Genomic DNA, 23,538 nt, shown 5'->3' on the forward strand with positions numbered 1-23,538 from the left:
CACCCCGCCACTCTGGGAGACCAACACTGGGAGACCACCCCGCCACTCTGGGAGACCAACACTGGGAGACCACCCCGCCACTCTGGGAGACCAACACTGGGAGACCACCCCGCCACTCTGGGAGACCAACACTGGGAGACCACCCCGCCACTCTGGGAGACCAACACTGGGAGACCACCCCGCCACTCTGGGAGACCAACACTGGGAGACCACCCCGCCACTCTGGGAGACCAACACTGGGAGACCACCCCGCCACTCTGGGAGACCAACACTGGGAGACCACCCCGCCACTCTGGGAGACCACCCCGCCACTCTGGGAGACCACCCCGCCACTCTGGGAGACCACCCCGCCACTCTGGGAGACCACCCCGCCACTCTGGGAGACCACCCCGCCACTCTGGGAGACCACCCCGCCACTCTGGGAGACCACCCCGCCACTCTGGGAGACCACCCCGCCACTCTGGGAGACCACCCCGCCACTCTGGGAGACCACCCCGCCACTCTGGGAGACCACCCCGCCACTCTGGGAGACCACCCCGCCACTCTGGGAGACCACCCCGCCACTCTGGGAGACCACCCCGCCACTCTGGGAGACCACCCCGCCACTCTGGGAGACCACCCCGCCACTCTGGGAGACCACCCCGCCACTCTGGGAGACCACCCCGCCACTCTGGGAGACCACCCCGCCACTCTGGGAGACCACCCCGCCACTCTGGGAGACCACCCCGCCACTCTGGGAGACCACCCCGCCACTCTGGGAGACCACCCCGCCACTCTGGGAGACCACCCCGCCACTCTGGGAGACCACCCCGCCACTCTGGGAGACCACCCCGCCACTCTGGGAGACCACCCCGCCACTCTGGGAGACCACCCCGCCACTCTGGGAGACCACCCCGCCACTCTGGGAGACCACCCCGCCACTCTGGGGGACCACCCCGTCAGCTGCTCTCTTCTCTCCTGAAATGCATCTTCTCCAATTCCCTCCAGAAAATCTGAATTCCTGCCCCTGTCTGTTCACCAATCCTCCTCTGCTTGTTCACATTGGTGACTCCGACCTTCCCGTGCCCCCTGCTCACTCTCTCATTCGTTCGCTCCTGATCCTCTGCCTCAAACAAGCCCTCCTGTCCCCACAGGGGTTGCCCACCTCCCCCTTCCCGTTCCTCCTGAGCACTCTCAGTCCCTCTGCCTCTGCTACACCTTGGACCAGAGTAGGTTGGGACACACATGCTGCCTATGACCTGATCTAGCCTCTTGAGCCTTGTATGTCCCTCTCTCTCCTCCTGGAGGGAGCAGGGCCAGTTCCCTGGTCCTCATCTCTGACCTCAGCCAGATCATCTTGAGCAATTTCCACCACCTTCAACCAGACTCCATAGAACCACAGAATATTATAGCACTGAAACAAGCCCTTCGGCCCATCCATTCTGTGCTGAACTATTAATCTGCCTCTTCCTACTGACCTGTACCATATCCCTCCCACCCATGTACCACTCCAAATTTATTTTAAATTAGATGTGCAGCACGTTAACAGGCCATTTCAACCCATGAGTCCGTGCCTCCCAATTACACCCAATTGACCTACAACCCCTGGTGCATTTTGAATGGTGGGAGGAAACCAGATCCCTTGGGGAAAACCCAAGCAGACATGGGGAGAATGTACACACTCCTTGCAGACAGCGGGGGAGTCTAACCCTAGTTCCGATCGCTGGCTTTGTAAAGGTGTCTACACTAACCCTGCTGTCCCTAAACTCAAAATTGAATCCGCATTCACAACTTCAGCTGGAAGCTCGTTCTCTGGTCCCACCACCCTCTGTGTGAAGAAGTCCCCCCCCCCCCCCCTCACCATGATTCCCCAACCTTTCCCCTTTCACTCTGAACCTTTATCCTCTGGTTTGTATCTCACCCACCCTCACTGGGAAAAGCCTGCTTGCATTCATTCTATCTGGACAGAGATTGATTGGTTCTTGATTAGCCAGGGCATCAAAGGTATTGGGAGAAGGCTGTGCAATGGGGCTGGGGTGGGGTAGACTTGATGGGCTGAATGGCCTATTTCTGCTGCTATGTCTTGTGATCTTATACCCTTCATAATTTTAAATACCTCTATCAAATCTCCCCTCATTCTTCTATGTTCCAGGGAATAAAATTCTAACCTGTTTAACCTTTCCCTGTAATTCAGTTCCTGAAGTCCGGGCAACATCCCAGTAAACCTTCTCTGCACTCTTTCTATCTTATTGATTATCTTTCCTGTAGTTAGGTGACCAAAACTGCATAGAATACTCCAAATGTGGACTCATCATACCCCACTCACCTTTCTGACAGGATCATTCCCCCTCACATAGAACACATCAGCACAGAAAACAGGCCATTTGGCCCTTCTAGTCTGTGCCAAACACCATCTCCCTAGTCCCACTGACCTGCATCCATTCCATAACCCTCCAGACCTCTCCCATCCATGTAGCTATCCAGTTTATTTTTAAAATTTAAGAATGAGTCCCCATTTACCACATCAGATGGCAGCTCGTTCCACTCTCCCACCACAATCTGAGCAAAGACGTTCCCCTTAATGTTTCCTCGAAACCTTTCACCCTAAGTCCATGTCCTCTCGTATTTATCTCCTAGTCTGTGGAAAGAGCCTACTCGCATTTATTCTGTCTATTCCCCTTAAAATTTTGTAAGGCTCTATCAACTCTCCCCTCATTTTTTTTTTTTTACACTCTTTTTACCTTACATTTAGAAGAAATACTTTATTTAGTTATTTTACCAGGAATTTATCTCAATCATAGAAATATGAACCAAAGTTTTTCCACTAATTTCTACTGTATCTGATTACTGTTACACAATGTATCATTTGTTTATGATTCATGTTGTATTCTTTGTTCAAACATATGGCATGTAATATTTCTCTCTTCCTAACCAATAAATATATCTTAAAAAGAAAATAACTTTGTCTTTAATCCTGACCGGGACATGCAAACTCTGGACTCTCAAATGTTGCTTTTGAAGGCCATCCACTTACTGAACACACCCTTGCCAGAAAACAACATATCCTAATCCATTCTTCCTAGACTCTTTCTCATTTCCACAAAATTTGCCTCCTCCCATTTAGAATCACAACCCTCGGACCAGACTTATCCTTGTCCATAATAACTTGAAACTAATGACATTATGGTCACTGGACCATAACCGACCCTGACCTGTTTGGTTCCCTAATAGGAGATCAAGTACTGCATCCTCTCTTGTTGGTACCTCTATATATTGATATAGAAAACTTTCCTGAACACATTTGACAAACTCCAAGACATCCAGCCCTTTCACAGATCCCACCTTCCCTGGAACAGAGTCCCAGTCAATATTTGGAAAGTTAAAATTTCCTACTATTACAACGTTCTGCTTCTTGTATCAGTCTGCTATCTCTCTACAGATTAGTTCCTCCAATTCTCTCAGACTATTGGTCGGTCTATAATACAGCCCTATCAGTGCAGTCATACCTTTCCCTGTTCCTCAGCTCCACACATATGGCCTCTGTAGATAAGCCCCCTGGGCTGTCCTGTCTAAGCACAGCTGTGATATTTTATCTCACTAGCAATGCCCCTCCTTCCCCTTTCATTCCCTCCCTCCCTCCCAACACGTCTGAAACAATGGAACCCCAGAACATTGAGCTGCCAGTCCTGCAATCAAGTCTCAATAACAGCAATAATGATATAATCCCACCTGTCGATCCACGCCCTAAGATCACCTGCCTTTCCAACAATACTAAATACTAAATACACCCAAGAACATTTCTATCACTTTGATTTCTGTCTGTACGTGCAGTCCTTGCATAACCTCCTCACTATCTACTCTGGTTCCCCTCTCCCTGCAAATCTAGTTTAAACCCATCAGAGCAGCACGAGCAAACCTTCCTGCAAGGATATTAGTCCCCCTCCAGTTCAGATGTAAACCATCCTATTGGAGCAGGTCCCACCTTCCCTGGAAGGGAGCCCAATGATCCAGAAACCTGAAGCCTTTCCTCCTGCACCAGGTCTTTAGTCACGTGTTTAGCTACATTCTCCTATTTCTAACCTCACCAGCATGTGGTATCACTATCCTGGGCTGCCTCCTGCTGCCCACTCACCACTTCCCTTCTCCCGGCACCTTCTGTGCAGAGGACGGAGACACAGTACCTACCGACTGGTGGGACGCGATATTGAATTTGTGGTTCAGGTGAATGGTTTTCCCAGATTCAGAACGGGTTGTTGTGCTATTACCGGTAACATCTCTCTCCAGAAATGCTGCCTGGCCTGCTGGGTTTGTTTCAGGTTCAGCCACAGCTCTGACTTGAGTTGCACCATTGTAATGTCCTGCTGTCCCTCTCCCACTCCAATCTATCAACCGGACAAGTCCAGGAATGTGGTAATCACCATGACAACGGCCTCACCCTGTTGGGTTCCATATAAGTCCAGGAACATGGTAATCACCATGGCAACTTGTCCTCACCCTTTCGGATTCCATTTACAACTTTAAACTGATTTATCCTTTCCCCATTCTAACGGAACTGTTTCTCCCTCCACAGGCACCACCTAACTGGCTGGAAGCCGCCAGCACGTACTGTTGCTATGTCAGATTTCCAGCTCTTCTCAGCTCAACTCAGTGGTGCAATGGGTAGTGCTGCTGCCCCACAGGGTTCCATCCCCACCGCCAGTGCTCTCTGTGTGGAGTTTGCACATTCTCCCCCCCTCCCAAGAGCCCCAGTTTCCTCCCAATCACATGATGTGTTCGGTGAGTTAACTGCTCCCAGTGGGTGGGTGAGGGGTAGAACCTGGGAAGAATTCAAGGGGATCAATGAAAATCGAAGGCTGACAGTGCAGTCTCAATGGGCTGAAGGGTCTGTCTGGTGACTATGCCTCCAGTTCTGTGCTACTGCAGGCAGAGCCCTGATCCTCGGGGATCTTCCTGTCAATCCCCTCTGACACCATCCTGCCATGCGAGCTGCATGTTGTTCCATGAGGAACTGATCCCTCTGCCTGACTCCTGGAACCTGCTTCAATCCAACCACAATACTCCTGTCCCAGTGATGCCCATCTGTCTCTCCCTCCTTCAGATCTCTCTACAACATCTCCTGGCCCCCAACCTCCACTCATCCACACCTCCACAATCTGTCCATGCCCCACTCCACCCACTCCCCGGGGCACTACAACTCATCATGCCAGTTCTGCCCTGGTTTGACTTCCCAAAGGGAAACACCACACACTTAGATCATAAGATCTAGGAGAAGTAGCAGGCCATTCAGCCCATTGAGTCCACCCTACCATTCCATCATGAGCTGATCCATTCTCCCCAGCCTTCTCCCTTTCCCCATACCCTGACTATTCAAATCAATCTCTGCCTTAAATACACCCATCGACCTGGGGAGCAAATTCCAGAGGTTCATCACTCTCTGGTTGAAGAAATTCCTCCACATCTCTGTTTTAAATGGGTGCCCTTCAATCCTGAAGTTGTCCCTCTTGTCTGACTCTCCCACCGTGGGAAACAACATTGTCACATCTACTCTGCCCAGGCCTTTCAACATTCAAAATGCTTCAATGAGGTCCCCCCTCATTCTTCTGAACACCAAGAGCCATCAAACATTCCCCATATGGCTATCTCTTCATTCCAGGAATCATTCTTGTGAATCTCCTTTGAACTTTCTCCAACGCCAGCACATTATTTCTTAAATAAGGAGCCCAAAACTGTGCCCGCATGAGGATCCCAAGTCCCTTTGCAAATCGAAATTTTGAATTTTCTCCCCATTTAAATAATAGTCGGCCCTTTTATTCTTTCTACCAAAGTGCACGACTGTGCACTTTCCAACATCTGCCACTCCTTGACCCACCATCCCAACTGATCTCGATCGTGATGTAAACCTTGCTCGTTGTCTACGACACCTCTGATCTTGGTGTCACCCACACGTACTCACTGTGTTAACTACATAGTTATCCAAATTGACAGCAGTGGCCCAGAACCAACCCCTGGGACACAACTCTAGTCACACACCTCTGATCTGAGACACAGCCTCCATCACTGTCCTCTGCCTCCTTCCATGAGCCAATTTACCTCCTTCCAGACTAACCTACCATGTGGGTCGTTGTTTAGGCCTTGCTGAAGTCCAGACACCAACACCACTGCTCTGCCCCATCAACCCTCTGTCACCTCTTCATAGAACTCCCAACAGATACATGGGCCACAATCTCCCGTGGAGACTCGGACTCCCCAATGTGTCCGACTCCAAGAGCTGGTCAATCCTGTCCCTCAGATCCCAGAAGACATGGTTAAGGGTGAAAGGGGAAAAGTTTCGGGGGACATTAGAGGGAACCTTCACACAGAGAGCTGCCAGCTGAGGTAGTGAGTGTGGGCTCAATTTTAACATTTAAGAAGAATTTGGACGGGTACATGGATGGGAGGGGTATGGAGGGATATAGACTGGGTGCAGGTCAGTGGGACTAGGGAGAATTATAGTTTGGCACAGACTAGAAGGGCTGAAGGGGCTGTTTTCTGTGTTGTAATGTTCTATGGTTCCATGGGTGGGGGAAGGTTTAACACATAAATCAAAACTACAAATGAAAGAAAGCTGAGAGAAAGTGTGTGTGCTGACACACAGAACACTGCTCGCATATATACACACACAAAACACTGCTCGCATATCTTCTTCTCTTTGGCTTGGCTTCGCGGACGAAGATTTATGGAGGGGGTAAAAAGTCCACATCAGCTGCAGGCTCGTTTGTGGCTGACAAGTCTGATGCGGGACAGGCAGACACAGTTGCAGCGGTTGCAGGGAAAAATTGGTTGGTTGGGGTTGGGTGTTGGGTTTTTCCTCCTTTGCTTTTTGTCAGTGAGGTGGGCTCTACGGTCTTCTTCAAAGGAGGTTGCTGCCCGCCAAACTGTGAGGCGCCAAGATGCACGGTTTGAGGCGTTATCAGCCCACTGGCGGTGGTCAATGTGGCAGGCACCAAGAGATTTCTTTAGGCAGTCCTTGTACCTTTTCTTTGGTGCACCTCTGTCACGGTGGCCAGTGGAGAGCTCGCCATATAACACGATCTTGGGAAGGCGATGGTCCTCCATTCTGGAGACGTGACCCATTCAGCGCAGCTGGATCTTCAGCAGCGTGGACTCGATGCTGTCGACCTCTGCCATCTCGAGTACTTCGACGTTAGGGATGAAAGCGCTCCAATGGATGTTGAGGATGGAGCGGAGACAACGCTGGTGGAAGTGTTCTAGGAGCCGTAGGTGGTGCCGGTAGAGGACCCATGATTTGGAGCCGAACAGGAGTGTGGGTATGACAACGGCTCTGTATACGCTTATCTTTGTGAGGTTTTTCAGTTGGTTGTTTTTCCAGACTCTTTTGTGTAGTCTTCCAAAGGCGCTATTTGCCTTGGCGAGTCTGTTGTCTATCTCATTGTCGATCCTTGCATCTGATGAAATGGTGCAGCCGAGATAGGTAAACTGGTTGACCGTTTTGAGTTTTGTGTGCCCGATGGAGATGTGGGGGGGCTGGTAGTCATGGTGGGGAGCTGGCTGATGGAGGACCTCAGTTTTCTTCAGGCTGACTTCCAGGCCAAACATTTTGGCAGTTTCCGCAAAGCAGGACGTCAAGCGCTGAAGAGCTGGCTCTGAATGGGCAACTAAAGCGGCATCGTCTGCAAAGAGTAGTTCACGGACAAGTTTCTCTTGTGTCTTGGTGTGAGCTTGCAGGCGCCTCAGATTGAAGAGACTGCCATCCGTGCGGTACCGGATGTAAACAGCGTCTTCATTGTTGGGGTCTTTCATGGCACACACAAAACACTGCTCGCATATATACACACAAAACAATGCTCGCATATATACACACAAAACAATGCTCGCATATATACACACAAAACAATGCTCGCATATATACACACAAAACAATGCTCGCGTATATAGACACAGAACAATGCTCGCGTATAAACACGCAGAACAATGCTCGCGTATAAACACGCAGAACACTGCTCGCATATAAACACGCAGAACACTGCTCACGTATAAACACGCAGAACACTGCTCATGTATAAACACGCAGAACACTGCTCGCGTATAAACACGCAGAACACTGCTCGCGTATAAACACGCAGAACACTGCTCGCGTATAAACACGCAGAACACTGCTCGTATATATCCATGCACAGAAACACGTGTGTGCACACGTATACACACACAAGCGTGCACACACACGCACACAAACACAAAGCTTTTCCACAATGCTACACAGAGGCTCACATAAAATCTCCTGGTGAAAGAGCTGACCTTTAATGTAGACCCGGGGAAGAATGTTCTGGAAGGGTGCTGCGTGCAGCAGATCACAAACCTCTTCTTGAGACTGTAAAGGAGAGCACATGTAAATCAGGGCCCTGCAAAGTGCATGGATTCTCACATAGCATCGTACACCTGACCCAGCGCAACAGAATATCCAGCGATAGGAGTCCACTTGGCCCCTTTGTCTGTTCCCCAGTGAACTTTTTATCTCAGCATCACTTTCCTGCCCAGTGCCTTCTTCCCTCGACTCGTGGCAAGATGGCGTAGGGAACAGACGTGCCTTCCAGACCTCTCCTGACTCTGATTTATTGTTTTATCTTTAAGTGCCCGTTAAAGTTCTTTTAAAAGTTTATAAATAATAAGAGGTGCTGGATTAATACCTAATGGTTTATATGCAAAAAAAAGGTAAAAGAAAACATTGACAGACTGTTAAAAAATTACATTTTCCAAAATTATCTGAGCCTACTTGTTTACAAGAAACCAGGACTCAACGTAGAATGGATCCAGAAGAAGACGTACAGAATTCGGCATTGAAACTCCGTTTTAAATCGGTAAGGCTCTCTGAAGGTCGCACTCGGCAGCTTTCAGAACAAAGAGCTGGCCAGGTGCCAGTATTTCACACAACGGCCACTGTGAGTGCTGTTACTGAGACTTTGACAGTTGAATCAGCTGGGGCGCCACCAGCTGGAGAGTTAAAGAGCTGTCATTCAACTGCTACAGTGGTGGCGCTGCAAAATACATCTTCAATTACAACGGTTTTTCCAGACATCGATTCAGTGATGATTAAAGAGATTTGGCTTAAAGATAACCCTGATCTTCAGTCTCCTGGCATTGCTGGGGGGACTTTGAGAGGGATTTTTATACGAAGTCAAACTGCTAGAAAAGATACTAAATTAAGGGAAGGGACAGAAGATCCCGTGGTCTCTAAGGAACAGCAAGACCCCATTATGCCTGAATCTACTTCTGTTGAAATGTCTGTTAAGGATCTTGAAGATAAGATATATTCTGTATCGAGTCACTTAGCTAATTTTGTGAACCTGTTTATTTCCAAGATTAATGCGATGGCGGAAGCCATTAATGGAGCTTTTAAGCTTGAAACCATTGAAAGATTTGAAATATGTGATCAAGGTTTAGTCGATGTACAGGATCAACTGCAAGATGAAAATAGAATAATTGAAACATTGCAGATCCAAAATAAAAATTTAGCAATAAAGGTTGATTATTTGGAGAATCAATCTAGACGGAACAACGTGAAAATTGTTGGTTTGCCAGAAGGCATAGAAGGACCAGATCCAAGAAAATGTTTTATTGAATGGATTCTACGAGTGTTAGGACAGGATAAATTCCCTGAAGGTTTAATACTGGAACGTGCTCATAGAGTTTTAAGAAGAAAATCTTTTTCAGGACAGAATCTAAGACCTGTTCTGATCCGTTGTTTAAACTATTGTGACAGAGAGACAATTTTACGTACGGCTATTAGAAAAGCCCAGCAAAATAGATCTCCTTTGATGGTTCAGAATAATCCTGTTTTCTTCTATCAAGATTTGAGTCAAGAAATTATGTTTCAACGACGCGAATTTAATTCTGTGAAAGAACTGTTGTGGAAAAAAAGACATAAGGCAACATTCAGGTATTCTGCGGTACTGAAGATTTTTCAGGATGGAAATTAGCCAAACTACTTTGACAATCCTAAAGAGATTATGGACTTTGCTCAGTCTCTACCAATCATGTAGTTTCAGGAACGATGTAGTCCTTCAAGGTCTCCAAAGAGAGTAGAGATGTAAGGTGGGATCCAGATTTTTAAAAGAAATGGAAGCAATGGTGACCGAAGTGGTAATGTTGATTTAAAAAAATAAATCTTTTATCTTTTTTTTGAGAAAAGTTTAAATAGTTTAAATAATGATGATAGTTTAATGAAATAGGAGTTGGGAGAGGGAACTGGGTGGGCACTAGTTTCCAGAAGTCATCAGCTACCTGTGAGTTATCTCACACCCAATATTTTGGGGGAGTTACCGCTTTGGGCGGTTTAAACAGGAGGAGGTAGTCGTGACCTCCGACCTGTTTTTTTTTCTTTTTAATTTTCGGGTTAAGAAGTGAAGGTTTTTTTTAAATTATTTTTTAAAAATAAATAATTTTTTTTTAACTCTTTTTGTTTTCTGATTGTAATTGAGAGGGAATTAGGAGGTTTTTTTCTCTCCTTTTTTTCTCTTTTTTTGGGGGGGGGTTTTTTAAGAGGATGATGTCACAGACGATAATAAGTCAAAAATTGAGGATGTTGAATTAGATGAAGAGGAAGATGAGGGGAAAGGTGATAAGAAGAAAAAGAAGAAAACCAAGTACAAATACATTGAGGGAGAAGAGTTTAATAAAATTAAGTTAATTTCGATAGAGAATTTTAAAGATGTTATAAATGAAGAATATGGAGAATTTTATAAGAGTTTGAACTTTTTTTCTTTTTTTTTATATAAGGGGAGGGGAAGGGAATAAAAAGTTTATCTGATTGTTTTTCTAAGGGATGTTTTTGTTCTCTCGATGAATTATAAAGGAAACTTGGTATTAATGGAAATTCTGTATTTATGTATTATTAATTATGATTTTTTGTATAACAGATATGTGGTTGATATAGGATTTTAATATTTGAACTAAGTTTTAAAGTGGATTTAATTTGTTAAATATATGTATTATGTTTGATTTAAATATATGTTTAAGGGTATTATTTTAGTATTGATATTTTTTTTGTTGTTAGTAATTTTTGTTGTTAAGTTTTATCCTTTTTTTTGTAAGTGGGGTTTTTTCTATTTTATTTACAACATTGTTAATTAATTCTTCACTCTTTATTTTGGGGGGAGGGTTGGACTAATTTTAAATTAGATGATTAATGTTGTGTTATAATTATTGGGGGGGTTAATTTGTGTAGTTTAATGATGTAGTATTCTAATTTTTATTATCTTATTTTTTATTATTTCTTTAAATGTAATTTTTATTTTATTCATGTTATAAAATTTTAAATAAAGTTTAAAAAAAAAGAAATCGATGCCTCGCGACTGAATATTCTTGGAGAGCGGACCCCACTCCCCAGGAGATCACCACCAGCAGTACAAATGTGGGACCTCATCCCCTTATTTGAGATGTGTCGCCTGGTCCTAGACTGGCTGAACGTAGATTTAGTGCCAGGGCATGGCCCACGCTGACTCAGACCACAACTGTCCTTATTTTCTCGTAGGTCTGCAGTGTCAAATTTGTTGTGCAGGTGATCAGGTTGATGCATCGCTGGGATCTCCTCTGGGGAGGTCTGACCTGTACAAAAGGGATAGGTGCATGTGAATTGGAAAAGGAGCAGCATCCTGTAGGCAGGTTTAGCAGAGCTGTTAAGGAGCAAGGGTTTAAACTAGCCAGGCACTGGGGTAGGAACAAGAGTGTGAAGTGAGACAATGGAGCGGTTGGTAGTTGGTGGACAGTTAGATGCTATGTGTAGTGAGACTGAGGAACATGAATGCAGCCAGGTAGATGAGTTGAAATGTGTGTTCTTTAACCATGAAGAATAAATGTGATGGACAGAGCACAGATATACTCTGAGAGCATGGATTTTGTACGTGGAATCACAATGTAAGACTATTACAGGCACAAGGTCAGAACAGTATGCAAGTTCCGGGATTTGGAGATTTCAAAAGGGATAGGGAGGGAATTAAAAGGGGGATTGGACTGGCATTGCTAACCAGGGATAGTCTCACAGCTACAGAAAAGGGAGGACGTAGTGTTAATGGACTTAAGTGTGGGTGGAAGTCAGAAACAGGAAGGGGCCAATCACTGCACTGGGAGTCATCTACAGGCCCCCAGGAGCCACTGGACCACTGAGAAGCAGATAAGAGGGCAGATCATGGAAAGGTGAACATAAAACATTCCAGAACAGTGCAGGCCCTTCAGCCCACGACGTTGTACCAACCTATATAACTCTACTCCACAACAATACAACTCTTCTTAACCTCTTCCATCTGAGACTCTTTTAAATGCCCCTATTGTCCCATCCTCCAGCCCACCCCCTGCGAGGTCCCCACCACTCTCTGTGTCATAAACTTACCCCTGATGTTTCCCTCCTCTCGCCTTGTACAGATGTTCTCTGGTGTTTGCTGCTCCTGCCCCAAAACAGCTGTTGTTCCTCCACCCTACTTTAACCTTTCATCATCTTCCGTGCCTCCCCTCACCCTTGGACATGCAGTACCACTCCTCCCTATTAAAAATGCCGTGGACTCGATCGGAGACCCAACTCAGGGCATGCAGGAGGTGACATCCTTGGAGGTGGTCACTGCCCTTTAATGTTCAGATTAATTTGAGCACATGGAAGAGCAGGAGAAGCCTGTCCCACCACCCCCCCGGATCCTGGCCGATCTGCATGGCTCCACGTTTCCCTTCTGTGCCACTCCCCCAGACTCTTCAATCCTTCCAGCTACTCGTCCCACACTTCCAACAATCTGGCCGTGCTCAGAGATGAGACACTTCTTTGTCACCCTGTCTCTGGTGAAAAGACCCCAACATCGACACTGTCAAAGCCCGCAGGGCCTTTCAATACAATCACAACGTTCCTCTATTTCCAAGGGACACACAGACAAACAAATATCGGTGGGACCAGCACGGATGGGAAGGTGGGACCGGGGCGGGGCGGGGAAGGTGGGACCGGGGCGGGGCGGGGAAGGTGGGACCGGGGCGGGGCGGGGAAGGTGGGACCGGGGCGGGGCGGGGAAGGTGGGACCGGGGCGGGGCGGGGAAGGTGGGACCGGGGCGGGGCGGGGAAGGTGGGACCGGCGCGGGGCGGGGAAGGTGGGACCGGCGCGGGGCGGGGAAGGTGGGACCGGCGCGGGGCGGGGAAGGTGGGACCGGCGCGGGGCGGGGAAGGTGGGACCGGCGCGGGGCGGGGAAGGTGGGACCGGCGCGGGGCGGGGAAGGTGGGACCGGCGCGGGGCGGGGAAGGTGGGACCGGCGCGGGGCGGGGAAGGTGGGACCGGCGCGGGGCGGGGAAGGTGGGACCGGCGCGGGGCGGGGAAGGTGGGACCGGCGCGGGGCGGGGAAGGTGGGACCGGCGCGGGGCGGGGAAGGTGGGACCGGCGCGGGGCGGGGAAGGTGGGACACACATCGCAGTCAGCAGGAGGTAGACCCAGCAGGTATCAGCATTACACCGTGGCTGCAACTGGTTGACAGGGAGTGAACATCACAGACCCTCTTCAATCAGAGACCTCCCTCCAGCATCCGACCCAGAACCCCCAACCCTCCCTCCAGCCCCCCCACCCAGGACCTCCCACCCTCTTTCCCCCACCCAGAAACCCCCTCCCTCCCTCACCCAGAGCCCCCCCTCCCTCCCTCCATCCCCTACCAAATCCCTCTCTCCTTTCCCTCCCCCATTCCCCCACCCAGACTCCTTTCCTCCCTTTGGCCATTGGGCCACCCAGTCTGTTCCACACCACTCCATCTGGATCAGACCCCATGAGGTGTGGAAGAGAAGGGCCTTCTGGAACATTCTAGGACATTGGGGGAACAGTGGCCAATCATTGGGTATCTTACCAAGGCTTGCTCGATGAGCAAGCAGAAGAGGATCGCGTTGCCCACCTCGCGGAGACTCTGGAACACGTCAGTCTTCAGCTCTGCATACTCAATAATGTCCTTCAACTGGTGGTGGAAGAACTCCAGGATGCCTGCAGAGGTCAGAGTTCAACACCACCCAGGCATAACCACGCACGTTCCTCTGACCCATGATCCTGATCCCAAGCCTATCCCATTGATCCATGACCCCTTCATGGTGACCTCTTTCCCATGACCCTGACCCCATCCCACTATCTTCTGAGCCATGACTCCAGCCCAGTCACACTGACTTCTGAGCCATGACCCCATCACACCTCTGACCATTGACCCTGTCACACTATCCTCTGACCCATCATCTGACCCTCTCAATGTCTCATGACCACATTAAACTGACCTCTGACTCCCTGCCCCATTAAATAACCTAACTCCTGTCCCATGTCCCTGTAACACTGATCTCTGACTCCAACACAATGATCCCCAACTTTAGCACAATGACCTGTGACCCCCCCAACCTCATCGCACGAATCTCTGTAAAATGGCGGTGCCGGCTCGACGGGCCGAAGGGCCTACTCCAGCTCCTATTGTCTATTGTCTGACCTCCCCCCCCCCACCCCCGATCCTGTCACACAGCCTGAAATAATCTATCTCCCTGACAGCCACACAGCATGGACACAGGCCATTTGGCCTATTGAGTCCCTGCTGACGTCCCCAATAACCCTGACTCTGTTTCCCAACACTGGGACTGGATCTTTCTAAACCTCAGTGATTCAAGAGGTCATCCAAACACTGCTGCCTTTCAGTGTCCAACTGGACTTGAGCAAGGCCTCTGTCAACTGGTACAGAAGGTCAGATCCCTTGGGATCCAGGGTTGGACACAGGATTACCCCGACTAGAGGAGTCAGGGGGTGACATTGGAAGGTTGTTACCCAGACAGGAGCCCTGTGATCAGTGATGGGTCACAGGGGGGCTACTTGGATGGGAATGTGCTCAGCATAGTCAGCGCATTGCAGACGACACCAAGATGGCAGTTCAGTGGGCAGTAAGGAAGGAAGGTTCTGGATCAATGGGAAAAGTGGGTTAAGGAATGACAGATGGGATTTAACTCAGACAAGTCAGAAGTGATGCACTTTGGGAAGTTAAACCAGGGCAGGACTTGTGACGGGCAGGGCACTGGGGAGAGTTGTGGAGCAGGGAGACCTCAGGGTACAGGTGCTTAGCTCCATTGGGGCGGTGACACAGATGAACAGGGTGGTGACACAGATGAACAGGGTGGTGGAGTGCCAGTGTGGCTGGGGCAGGATTGAGATCACGTCTGTACAAATTGTTGGAAGGTTGCATGGAGAACTGTGAGCACGACATGTCAGGGAGGATGTGTGGAAGGTCCACAGGATTGCAGGGCTGATTCTGTACCTCACATCCTTCCTGCAGTGCAGTGACCAGACCTGCATCCACTGCTCCAGGTATGGTCCACACAATAGGTGCTTTCAAACTGCCCTGTAAAATGGGGTGAACCGGGTAGTGGCCCATTCACAGGGCAGTTTGAAAGGGTCTGACACAGTTATTAACATGAGAAATCAACCGGTCCCTGCCCAACCTCGGAGGTTGTCAGGGAACCCAGTTAAACTCACCTAGGTCTCGTCCACCAGGGGCTTGAAATCAAAAATGGCCAACCCGGTTACTCCTGAGACATCAACACGAAACCCCTGGTAAAGTATCTGGCACAATTGGGAGGGGAAGGAGAGGTCACTGCCACAGGCCGGAGTTGGGGGGGGGGGAGGGAAAGGTTGCTGCTGCGGGGCCAGGGGGTTGCCATGATCAAAGGGATAGGGGTCACTATTGTGAGGTGGGGTGGAGCAATTGATGTTGGTGTTGGGCGGGGGGGAAAGAGACTCACAGCTGGTTGGGGGAACGGGAGACTTGTTTGCGTGATGCATCACTTATCATCGTGGGAGCGGGATTGCCCTTAAATGGCCAGGTTGGCGATTTACTGGGGCAATCCAGCCCCAGCCTGAAAGGTGCTGAGAGCACCTCTCACCTATTTAACGCACCTGGGCCCCAGGAGGGCTACTCAGGAGCGGCAATTTAAAAACACCTTGTGTGTGGGAGCACTGCACTAGAACCACCCTCCTTGCTCTGTACCTTCTGCCCCAGCTACTGCAGGCAGGAACTCCATCTTCAGCAACACAGCCTGCTGAGGAAGAGCAGGTCGAGCAACATCCTCGGAAGCCTTCAGCACATCTCTCCCCATTGAGCTCCTCCCACAGATTGTGTTTGGTTCCAGAATCATTGTCTGTAGGTTCCTGTGCTGTACGAGTTCCCAATGCAGTCTCTCTACTCCTCAGCACTTCCCAGGGCCCTGCTGTTAATGGTGTGACCAAGCCAGTCCATCCCAGCAAGGAGTGTGCACTCACCTACCTCAGGATCTGTTCACAGAACAATCCTGACCTCCCTCAACACCTGGGCCAACCTCACCCGTCACAGCACTGACCACCCTCAACACCTGGGCCAACCTCACCCGTCACAGCACTGACCACCCTCAACACCTGGGCCAACCCCACCCGTCACAGCACTGACCACCCTCAACACCTGAGCCAACCTCACCCGTCACAGCACTGACCTCCCTCAACACCTGGGCCAACCCCACCCGTCACAGCACTGACCACCCTCAACACCTGGGCCAACCCCACCCGTCACAGCACTGACCACCCTCAACACCTGGGCCAACCCCACCTGTCAGTATTCCCTTTCAACATCTAGACTAAGCCCACCCTAAACATCTGGGTCAAGCCCACCTCTGACCCTTTCAGCACAGATACTGTCAGGGCCACAACTCAACACAGCTGCTCACAGGCCTACTCGCACTAACACAGCACAGTTCTGACACTGAGGCGCTAGAAAAATGCACCACTTTCAAAAGCTTGTTGGGGGAGGGGGAAGGTGGAGCGGGGAGAGGAAGAGCAGAGGTTGGATGGAGGGAGAGGAAAGGGTGGAGGGAGGGAGAGGGAGGAGAGGAAGAAGAGGGGATTGTGGAGGGAGAGGGGGAGATGGAGAGGAGGAGGGAGGAAGGAGACAGGGAAGGGGATAAGACAGGTTGGGTGGGTCGAACAGCCTGCTCTGGAGGCGAGGACAGCAGTGGTCAACCCTATACCCCAGGACTGACCTGGGGAGCCGTACTCGTGCCGGGGAAGACGGCAGATCTTCGGCATCACCTCGATCAGCGTTTTCACGTACTGCAGGATGGTGCCCTGCAGCTGGTGGGGGTGAGAGTGAGGTGGGGGAAATAGAGGGGAGGCATCAGCCATGATTCATCTGGGACCCTAATCACCCCACAGCCCATCAGACCTCCCCCACCTCTCCAATCGCCCTACCTTTGACATCGGACCCCACCACACTCCAACAACATCACCATGCACATCCAAATACAGCAGGGGTGGGAGGAAAGGGAGATCTCCTGCTACAACACCTCCCCTCCCCTGCCCTTCCCCCCCACCCTTCCCCACCCCCTCTACCTTCCCCCCTCACCCTTTTCCCCTCATCCTCCCCCCTCGCCCTTCCCCCCTAACCCCTCCCTCACTCTTCCCCCGTCTTGGTTCCTGATGAGCTCTGTCTGTATTCGCCTACCCCACCCCAGGAGTGAATCCCAAACTTTCACAACCACCCCCATGGTGACCCCCACATCGGCCCCTCCTTCCTGCTTTACCAGACTTTTGACAATTTTCAGTAGTTCCTCCATGACCACGGCGATGCCCTGATACCCCAGCAGGCGGCAGATGGTTTTGAAGTGGGGGGGGCCGACAAAGTTGCGGAAAACACTGTAGATGTGGGTGAAGGCAATGTTCAGGGGCTGGGAGGGGCAGGGGCACAGTCAGTGATCACTTCGAACCCCGTCCACACCCCCATCCCCCCACCCCAACCATCCCACTCCAATCTAACACCCCACCCCATTCCAACACGCACCCCCATCCCAAACCCCACAGCCCCACCTCAACCCCCACCAATTCACTCTCCACCCCACACCCACCCTCACCTAAAACTCCCTCCCCACCACCTATCCTCACCCCCATCCTCTCACCTCCCCAACATCCCACAACCATCACCAAACCCTCAGCCGGCCCCCACAGCTCTGCCAGACTCACCTTTGACCCATACAGGTAATAGGGCTGCACACTGGCTGGCTTGTCTCGCTGAGGTTCGTCTGTGAAGGGGATGGCGGTTCGGACAAATCTGCACCACAAACACAGCAGCAGTTTCCTCCATCAGCAAGGGTGGGAATCACAGCATTAACATCGCACACTCCCAGGGTCAGACAGAGTGAAGCTCCCTCCGCACCGTCCCGTCACACACTCCCAGAGTCAGACACAGAGTGAAGCTCCCTCCGCACCGTCCCGTCACATACTCCCAGGGTCAGACACAGAGTGAAGCTCCCTCCGCACCGTCCCGTCACATACTCCCAGGATCAGACACAGAGTGAAGCTCCCTCCGCACCGTCCCGTCACATACTCCCAGGGTCAGACACAGAGTGAAGCTCCCTCCGCACCGTCCCGTCACATACTCCCAGGGTCAGACATAGAGTGAAGCTCCCTCCGCACCGTCCCATCACACACTCCCAGGGTCAGACACAGAGTGAAGCTCCCTCCGCACCGTCCCGTCACACACTCCCAGGGTCAGACACAGAGTGAAGCTCTCTCCGCACCGTCCCGTCACACACTCCCAGGGTAAGACACAGGGTGAAGCTCCCTCCGCACCGTCCCGTCACACACTCCCAGGGTCAGACACAGAGTGAAGCTCCCTCCGCACCGTCCCGTCACATACTCCCAGGGTCAGACACAGAGTGAAGCTCCCTCCGCACCGTCCCGTCACATACTCCCAGGGTCAGACACAGAGTGAAGCTCCCTCCGCACCGTCCCGTCACATACTCCCAGGGTCAGACACAGAGTGAAGCTCCCTCCGCACCGTCCCGTCACATACTCCCAGGGTCAGACACAGAGTGAAGCTCCCTCCGCACCGTCCCGTCACATACTCCCAGGGTCAGACACAGAGTGAAGCTCCCTCCGCACCGTCCCGTCACATACTCCCAGGGTCAGACACAGAGTGAAGCTCCCTCCGCACCGTCCCGTCACATACTCCCAGGGTCAGACACAGAGTGAAGCTCCCTCCGCACCGTCCCGTCACATACTCCCAGGGTCAGACACAGAGTGAAGCTCCCTCCGCACCGTCCCGTCACATACTCCCAGGGTCAGACACAGAGTGAAGCTCCCTCCGCACCGTCCCGTCACATACTCCCAGGGTCAGACACAGAGTGAAGCTCCCTCCGCACCGTCCCGTCACATACTCCCAGGGTCAGACACAGAGTGAAGCTCCCTCCGCACCGTCCCGTCACATACTCCCAGGGTCAGACACAGAGTGAAGCTCCCTCCGCACCGTCCCGTCACATACTCCCAGGGTCAGACACAGAGTGAAGCTCCCTCCGCACCGTCCCGTCACACATTCCCAGGGTCAGACACAGAGTGAAGCTCCCTCCGCACCGTCCCGTCACATACTCCCAGGGTCAGACACAGAGTGAAGCTCCCTCCGCACCGTCCCGTCACATACTCCCAGGGTCAGACACAGAGTGAAGCTCCCTCCGCACCGTCCCGTCACATACTCCCAGGGTCAGACACAGAGTGAAGCTCCCTCCGCACCGTCCCGTCACATACTCCCAGGGTCAGACACAGAGTGAAGCTCCCTCCGCACCGTCCCGTCACATACTCCCAGGGTCAGACACAGAGTGAAGCTCCCTCCGCACATTCCCGTCACATACTCCCAGGGTCAGACACAGAGTGAAGCTCCCTCCGCACCGTCCCGTCACATACTCCCAGGGTCAGACACAGAGTGAAGCTCCCTCCGCACCGTCCCGTCACATACTCCCAGGGTCAGACACAGAGTGAAGCTCCCTCCGCACCGTCCCGTCACATACTCCCAGGGTCAGACACAGAGTGAAGCTCCCTCCGCACCGTCCCGTCACATACTCCCAGGGTCAGACACAGAGTGAAGCTCCCTCCGCACCGTCCCGTCACATACTCCCAGGGTCAGACACAGAGTGAAGCTCCCTCCGCACCGTCCCGTCACATACTCCCAGGGTCAGACACAGAGTGAAGCTCCCTCCGCACCGTCCCGTCACATACTCCCAGGGTCAGACACAGAGTGAAGCTCCCTCCACAACGTCCCGTCACATACTCCCAGGGTCAGACACAGAGTGAAGCTCCCTCCGCACCGTCCCGTCACATACTCCCAGGGTCAGACACAGAGTGAAGCTCCCTCCGCACATTCCCGTCACATACTCCCAGGGTCAGACACAGAGTGAAGCTCCCTCCGCACCGTCCCGTCACATACTCCCAGGGTCAGACACAGAGTGAAGCTCCCTCCGCACCGTCCCGTCACATACTCCCAGGGTCAGACACAGAGTGAAGCTCCCTCCGCACCGTCCCGTCACATACTCCCAGGGTCAGACACAGAGTGAAGCTCCCTCCGCACCGTCCCGTCACATACTCCCAGCGTCAGACACAGAGTGAAGCTCCCTCCGCACCGTCCCGTCACATACTCCCAGGGTCAGACACAGAGTGAAGCTCCCTCCGCACCGTCCCGTCACATACTCCCAGGGTCAGACACAGAGTGAAGCTCCCTCCGCACCGTCCCGTCACATACTCCCAGGGTCAGACACAGGGTGAAGCTCCCTTCGCACCGTCCCGTCACATACTCCCAGGGTCAGACACAGAGTGAAGCTCCCTCCGCACCGTCCCGTCACATACTCCCAGGGTCAGACACAGAGTGAAGCTCCCTCCGCACCGTCCCGTCACATACTCCCAGGGTCAGACACAGAGTGAAGCTCCCTCCGCACCGTCCCGTCACATACTCCCAGGGTCAGAAACAGAGTGAAGCTCCTTCCGCACCGTCCCGTCACATACTCCCAGGGTCAGACACAGAGTGAAGCTCCCTCCGCACCGTCCCGTCACATACTCCCAGGGTCAGACACAGAGTGAAGCTCCCTCCGCACCGTCCCGTCACATACTCCCAGGGTCAGACACAGAGTGAAGTTCCCTCCGCACCGTCCCGTCACATACTCCCAGGGTCAGACACAGAGTGAAGCTCCCTCCGCACCGTCCCGTCACACACTCCCAGGGTCAGACACAGAGTGAAGCTCCCTCCGCACCGTCCCGTCACACACTCCCAGGGTCAGACACAGAGTGAAGCTCCCTCCGCACCGTCCCGTCACACACTCCCAGGGTCAGACACAGAGTGAAGCTCCCTCCGCACCGTCCCGTCACACACTCCCAGGGTCAGACACAGAGTGAAGCTCCCTCCGCACAATCCCGCCACATACTCCCAGGGTCAGACAGAGTGAAACTCTCTTCACACTGTCCTATCTCACACTCCCAGGGTTAGACAGAGTGAAGCTCCCTCCATACCTTCCCGTCACACACTCCTGGGGTCAGACACAGAGTGAAGCTCCCTCCACACCGTCCCGTCACATACTCCCAGGGTCAGACACAGAATGAAGATCCCTCCGCTCTGTCCCGTCACATACTCCCAGGGACAGACAGAGTGAAGCTCCCTCCACACTGTCCCGTCACATACACCCGGGGTCAGACACAGAGTGAAGCTCCCTCCGCACCGTCCCGTCACATACTCCAGGGTCAGACACAGAGTGAAGCTCCCTCCGCACCGTCCCGTCACATACTCCCAGAGTCAGACACAGAGTGAAGCTCCCTCCGCACCGTCCCGTCACATACTCCCAGGGTCAGACACAGAGTGAAGCTCCCTCCGCACCGTCCCGTCACATACTCCCAGGGTCAGACACAGAGTGAAGCTCCCTCCGCACCGTCCCGTCACATACTCCCAGGGTCAGACACAGAGTGAAGCTCCCTCCGCACCGTCCCGTCACATACTCCCAGGGTCAGACACAGAGTGAAGCTCCCTCCGCACCGTCCCGTCACATACTCCCAGGGTCAGACACAGAGTGAAGCTCCCTCCGCACAATCCCGCCACATACTCCCAGGGTCAGACAGAGTGAAGCTCCCTCCATACCGTCCCGTCACACATTCCTGGGGTCAGACACAGAGTGAAGCTCCCTCCACACCGTCCCGTCACATATTCCTGGGGTCAGACACAGAGTGAAGCTCCCTCCGCACCGTCCCGTCACATACTCCCAGGGTCAGACACAGAGTGAAGCTCCCTCCACACCGTCCCGTCACATACTCCCAGGGTCAGACATAAAGTGAAGCTCCCTCCGCACAATCCCGCCACATACTCCCAGGGTCAGACAGAGTGAAGCTCTCTTCACACTGTCCTATCTCACACTCCCAGGGTCAGATAGAGTGAAGCTCCCTCCATACCGTCCCGTCACACACTCCTGGGGTCAGACACAGAGTGAAGCTCCCTCCACACCGTCCCGTCACATATTCCTGGGGTCAGACACAGAGTGAAGCTCCCTCCGCACCGTCCCGTCACATACTCCCAGGGTCAGACACAGAGTGAAGCTCCCTCCGCACCGTCCCGTCACATACTCCCAGGGTCAGACAGAGTGAAGCTCCCTCCATACCGTCCCGTCACATACTCTTGGGGTCAGACACAGAGTGAAGCTCACTCCACACCGTCCCGTCACATATTCCTGGGGTGAGACACAGAGTGAAGCTCCCTCCGCACCGTCCCATCACATACTCCCAGGGTCAGACAGAGTAAAGGTCCCTCCACACCGTCCCGTCACATACTCCCGGGGTCAGACACAGAATGAAGATCCCTCCGCACTGTCCCGTCACATACCCCCAGGGACAGACAGAGTGAAGCACCCTCCACACCGTCCCGTCACATACTCCCGGGGTCAGACACAGAGGGAAGATCCCTCCGCACCGTCCCGTCACACACTCCCAGGGTCAGACACAGAGTGAAGCTCACTCCGCACCGTCCCGTCACATACTCCCAGGGTCAGACACAGAGTGAAGCTCCCTCCGCACAATCCCGCCACATACTCCCAGGGTCAGACAGAGTGAAGCTCTCTTCACACAGTCCTATCTCACACTCCCAGGGTCAGACAGAGTGAAGCTCCCTCCATACCGTCCCGTCACACACTCCTGGGGTCAAACACAGAGTGAAGCTCCCTCCACACCGTCCCGTCACATATTCCTGGGGTCAGACACAGAGTGAAGCTCCCTCCGCACCGTCCCGTCACATACTCCCAGGGTCAGACACAGAGTGAAGCTCCCTCCGCACCGTCCCGTCACATACTCCCAGGGTCAGACACAGAGTGAAGCTCCCTCCGCACCGTCCCGTCACATACTCCCAGGGTCAGACATAAAGTGAAGCTCCCTCCGCACCGTCCCGTCACATACTCCCAGGATCAGACACAGAGTGAAGCTCCCTCCGCACCGTCCCGTCACATACTCCAAGGGTCAGACATAAAGTGAAGCTCCCTCCACACCGTCCCATCACATACTCCCAGGGTCAGACATAAAGTGAAGCTCCCTCCGCACAATCCCGCCACATACTCCCAGGGTCAGACAGAGTGAAGCTCCCTTCACACTGTCCTATCTCACACTCCCAGGGTCAAACAGAGTGAAGCTCCCTCCATACCGTCCCGTCACACACTCCTGGGGTCAGACACAGAGTGAAGCTCCCTCCACACCGTCCCGTCACATATTCCTGGGGTCA

The 23,538-nt window shown here is 52.4% G+C and overlaps 2 protein-coding genes across 2 annotated transcripts in view; both read right to left on the minus strand.

The window, feature by feature from the left end:
• LOC138742953 (cytoplasmic FMR1-interacting protein 2-like) overlaps nt 1–21,297 on the minus strand; it is a 36,230-nt gene extending 14,933 nt beyond the window's left edge. The window contains exons 1-6 of the mRNA XM_069897826.1: nt 21,263–21,297; nt 17,991–18,105; nt 17,555–17,698; nt 17,015–17,105; nt 13,837–13,967; nt 8,275–8,347 (exon numbers count right to left, since the gene is read on the minus strand). Coding sequence (XP_069753927.1) covers nt 8,275–8,347; nt 13,837–13,967; nt 17,015–17,105; nt 17,555–17,698; nt 17,991–18,105; nt 21,263–21,297 — 589 coding nt within the window. The remainder of the gene's footprint in view (nt 1–8,274; nt 8,348–13,836; nt 13,968–17,014; nt 17,106–17,554; nt 17,699–17,990; nt 18,106–21,262) is intronic.
• Nucleotides 21,298–21,306: 9 nt separating this feature from the next.
• LOC138742954 (tyrosine-protein kinase ITK/TSK-like) overlaps nt 21,307–23,538 on the minus strand; it is a 43,263-nt gene continuing 41,031 nt past the window's right edge. Inside the window, exons 17-21 of the mRNA XM_069897827.1 lie at nt 23,461–23,529; nt 22,908–22,961; nt 22,433–22,501; nt 21,884–21,935; nt 21,307–21,452 (exon numbers count right to left, since the gene is read on the minus strand). Of these exons, the coding sequence (XP_069753928.1) occupies nt 21,307–21,452; nt 21,884–21,935; nt 22,433–22,501; nt 22,908–22,961; nt 23,461–23,529 (390 nt within the window). The remainder of the gene's footprint in view (nt 21,453–21,883; nt 21,936–22,432; nt 22,502–22,907; nt 22,962–23,460; nt 23,530–23,538) is intronic.

The sequence above is a fragment of the Narcine bancroftii genome, chromosome 9 (assembly GCF_036971445.1).
Source record: "Narcine bancroftii isolate sNarBan1 chromosome 9, sNarBan1.hap1, whole genome shotgun sequence".
Taxonomy (NCBI): Eukaryota; Metazoa; Chordata; class Chondrichthyes; order Torpediniformes; family Narcinidae; genus Narcine; species Narcine bancroftii.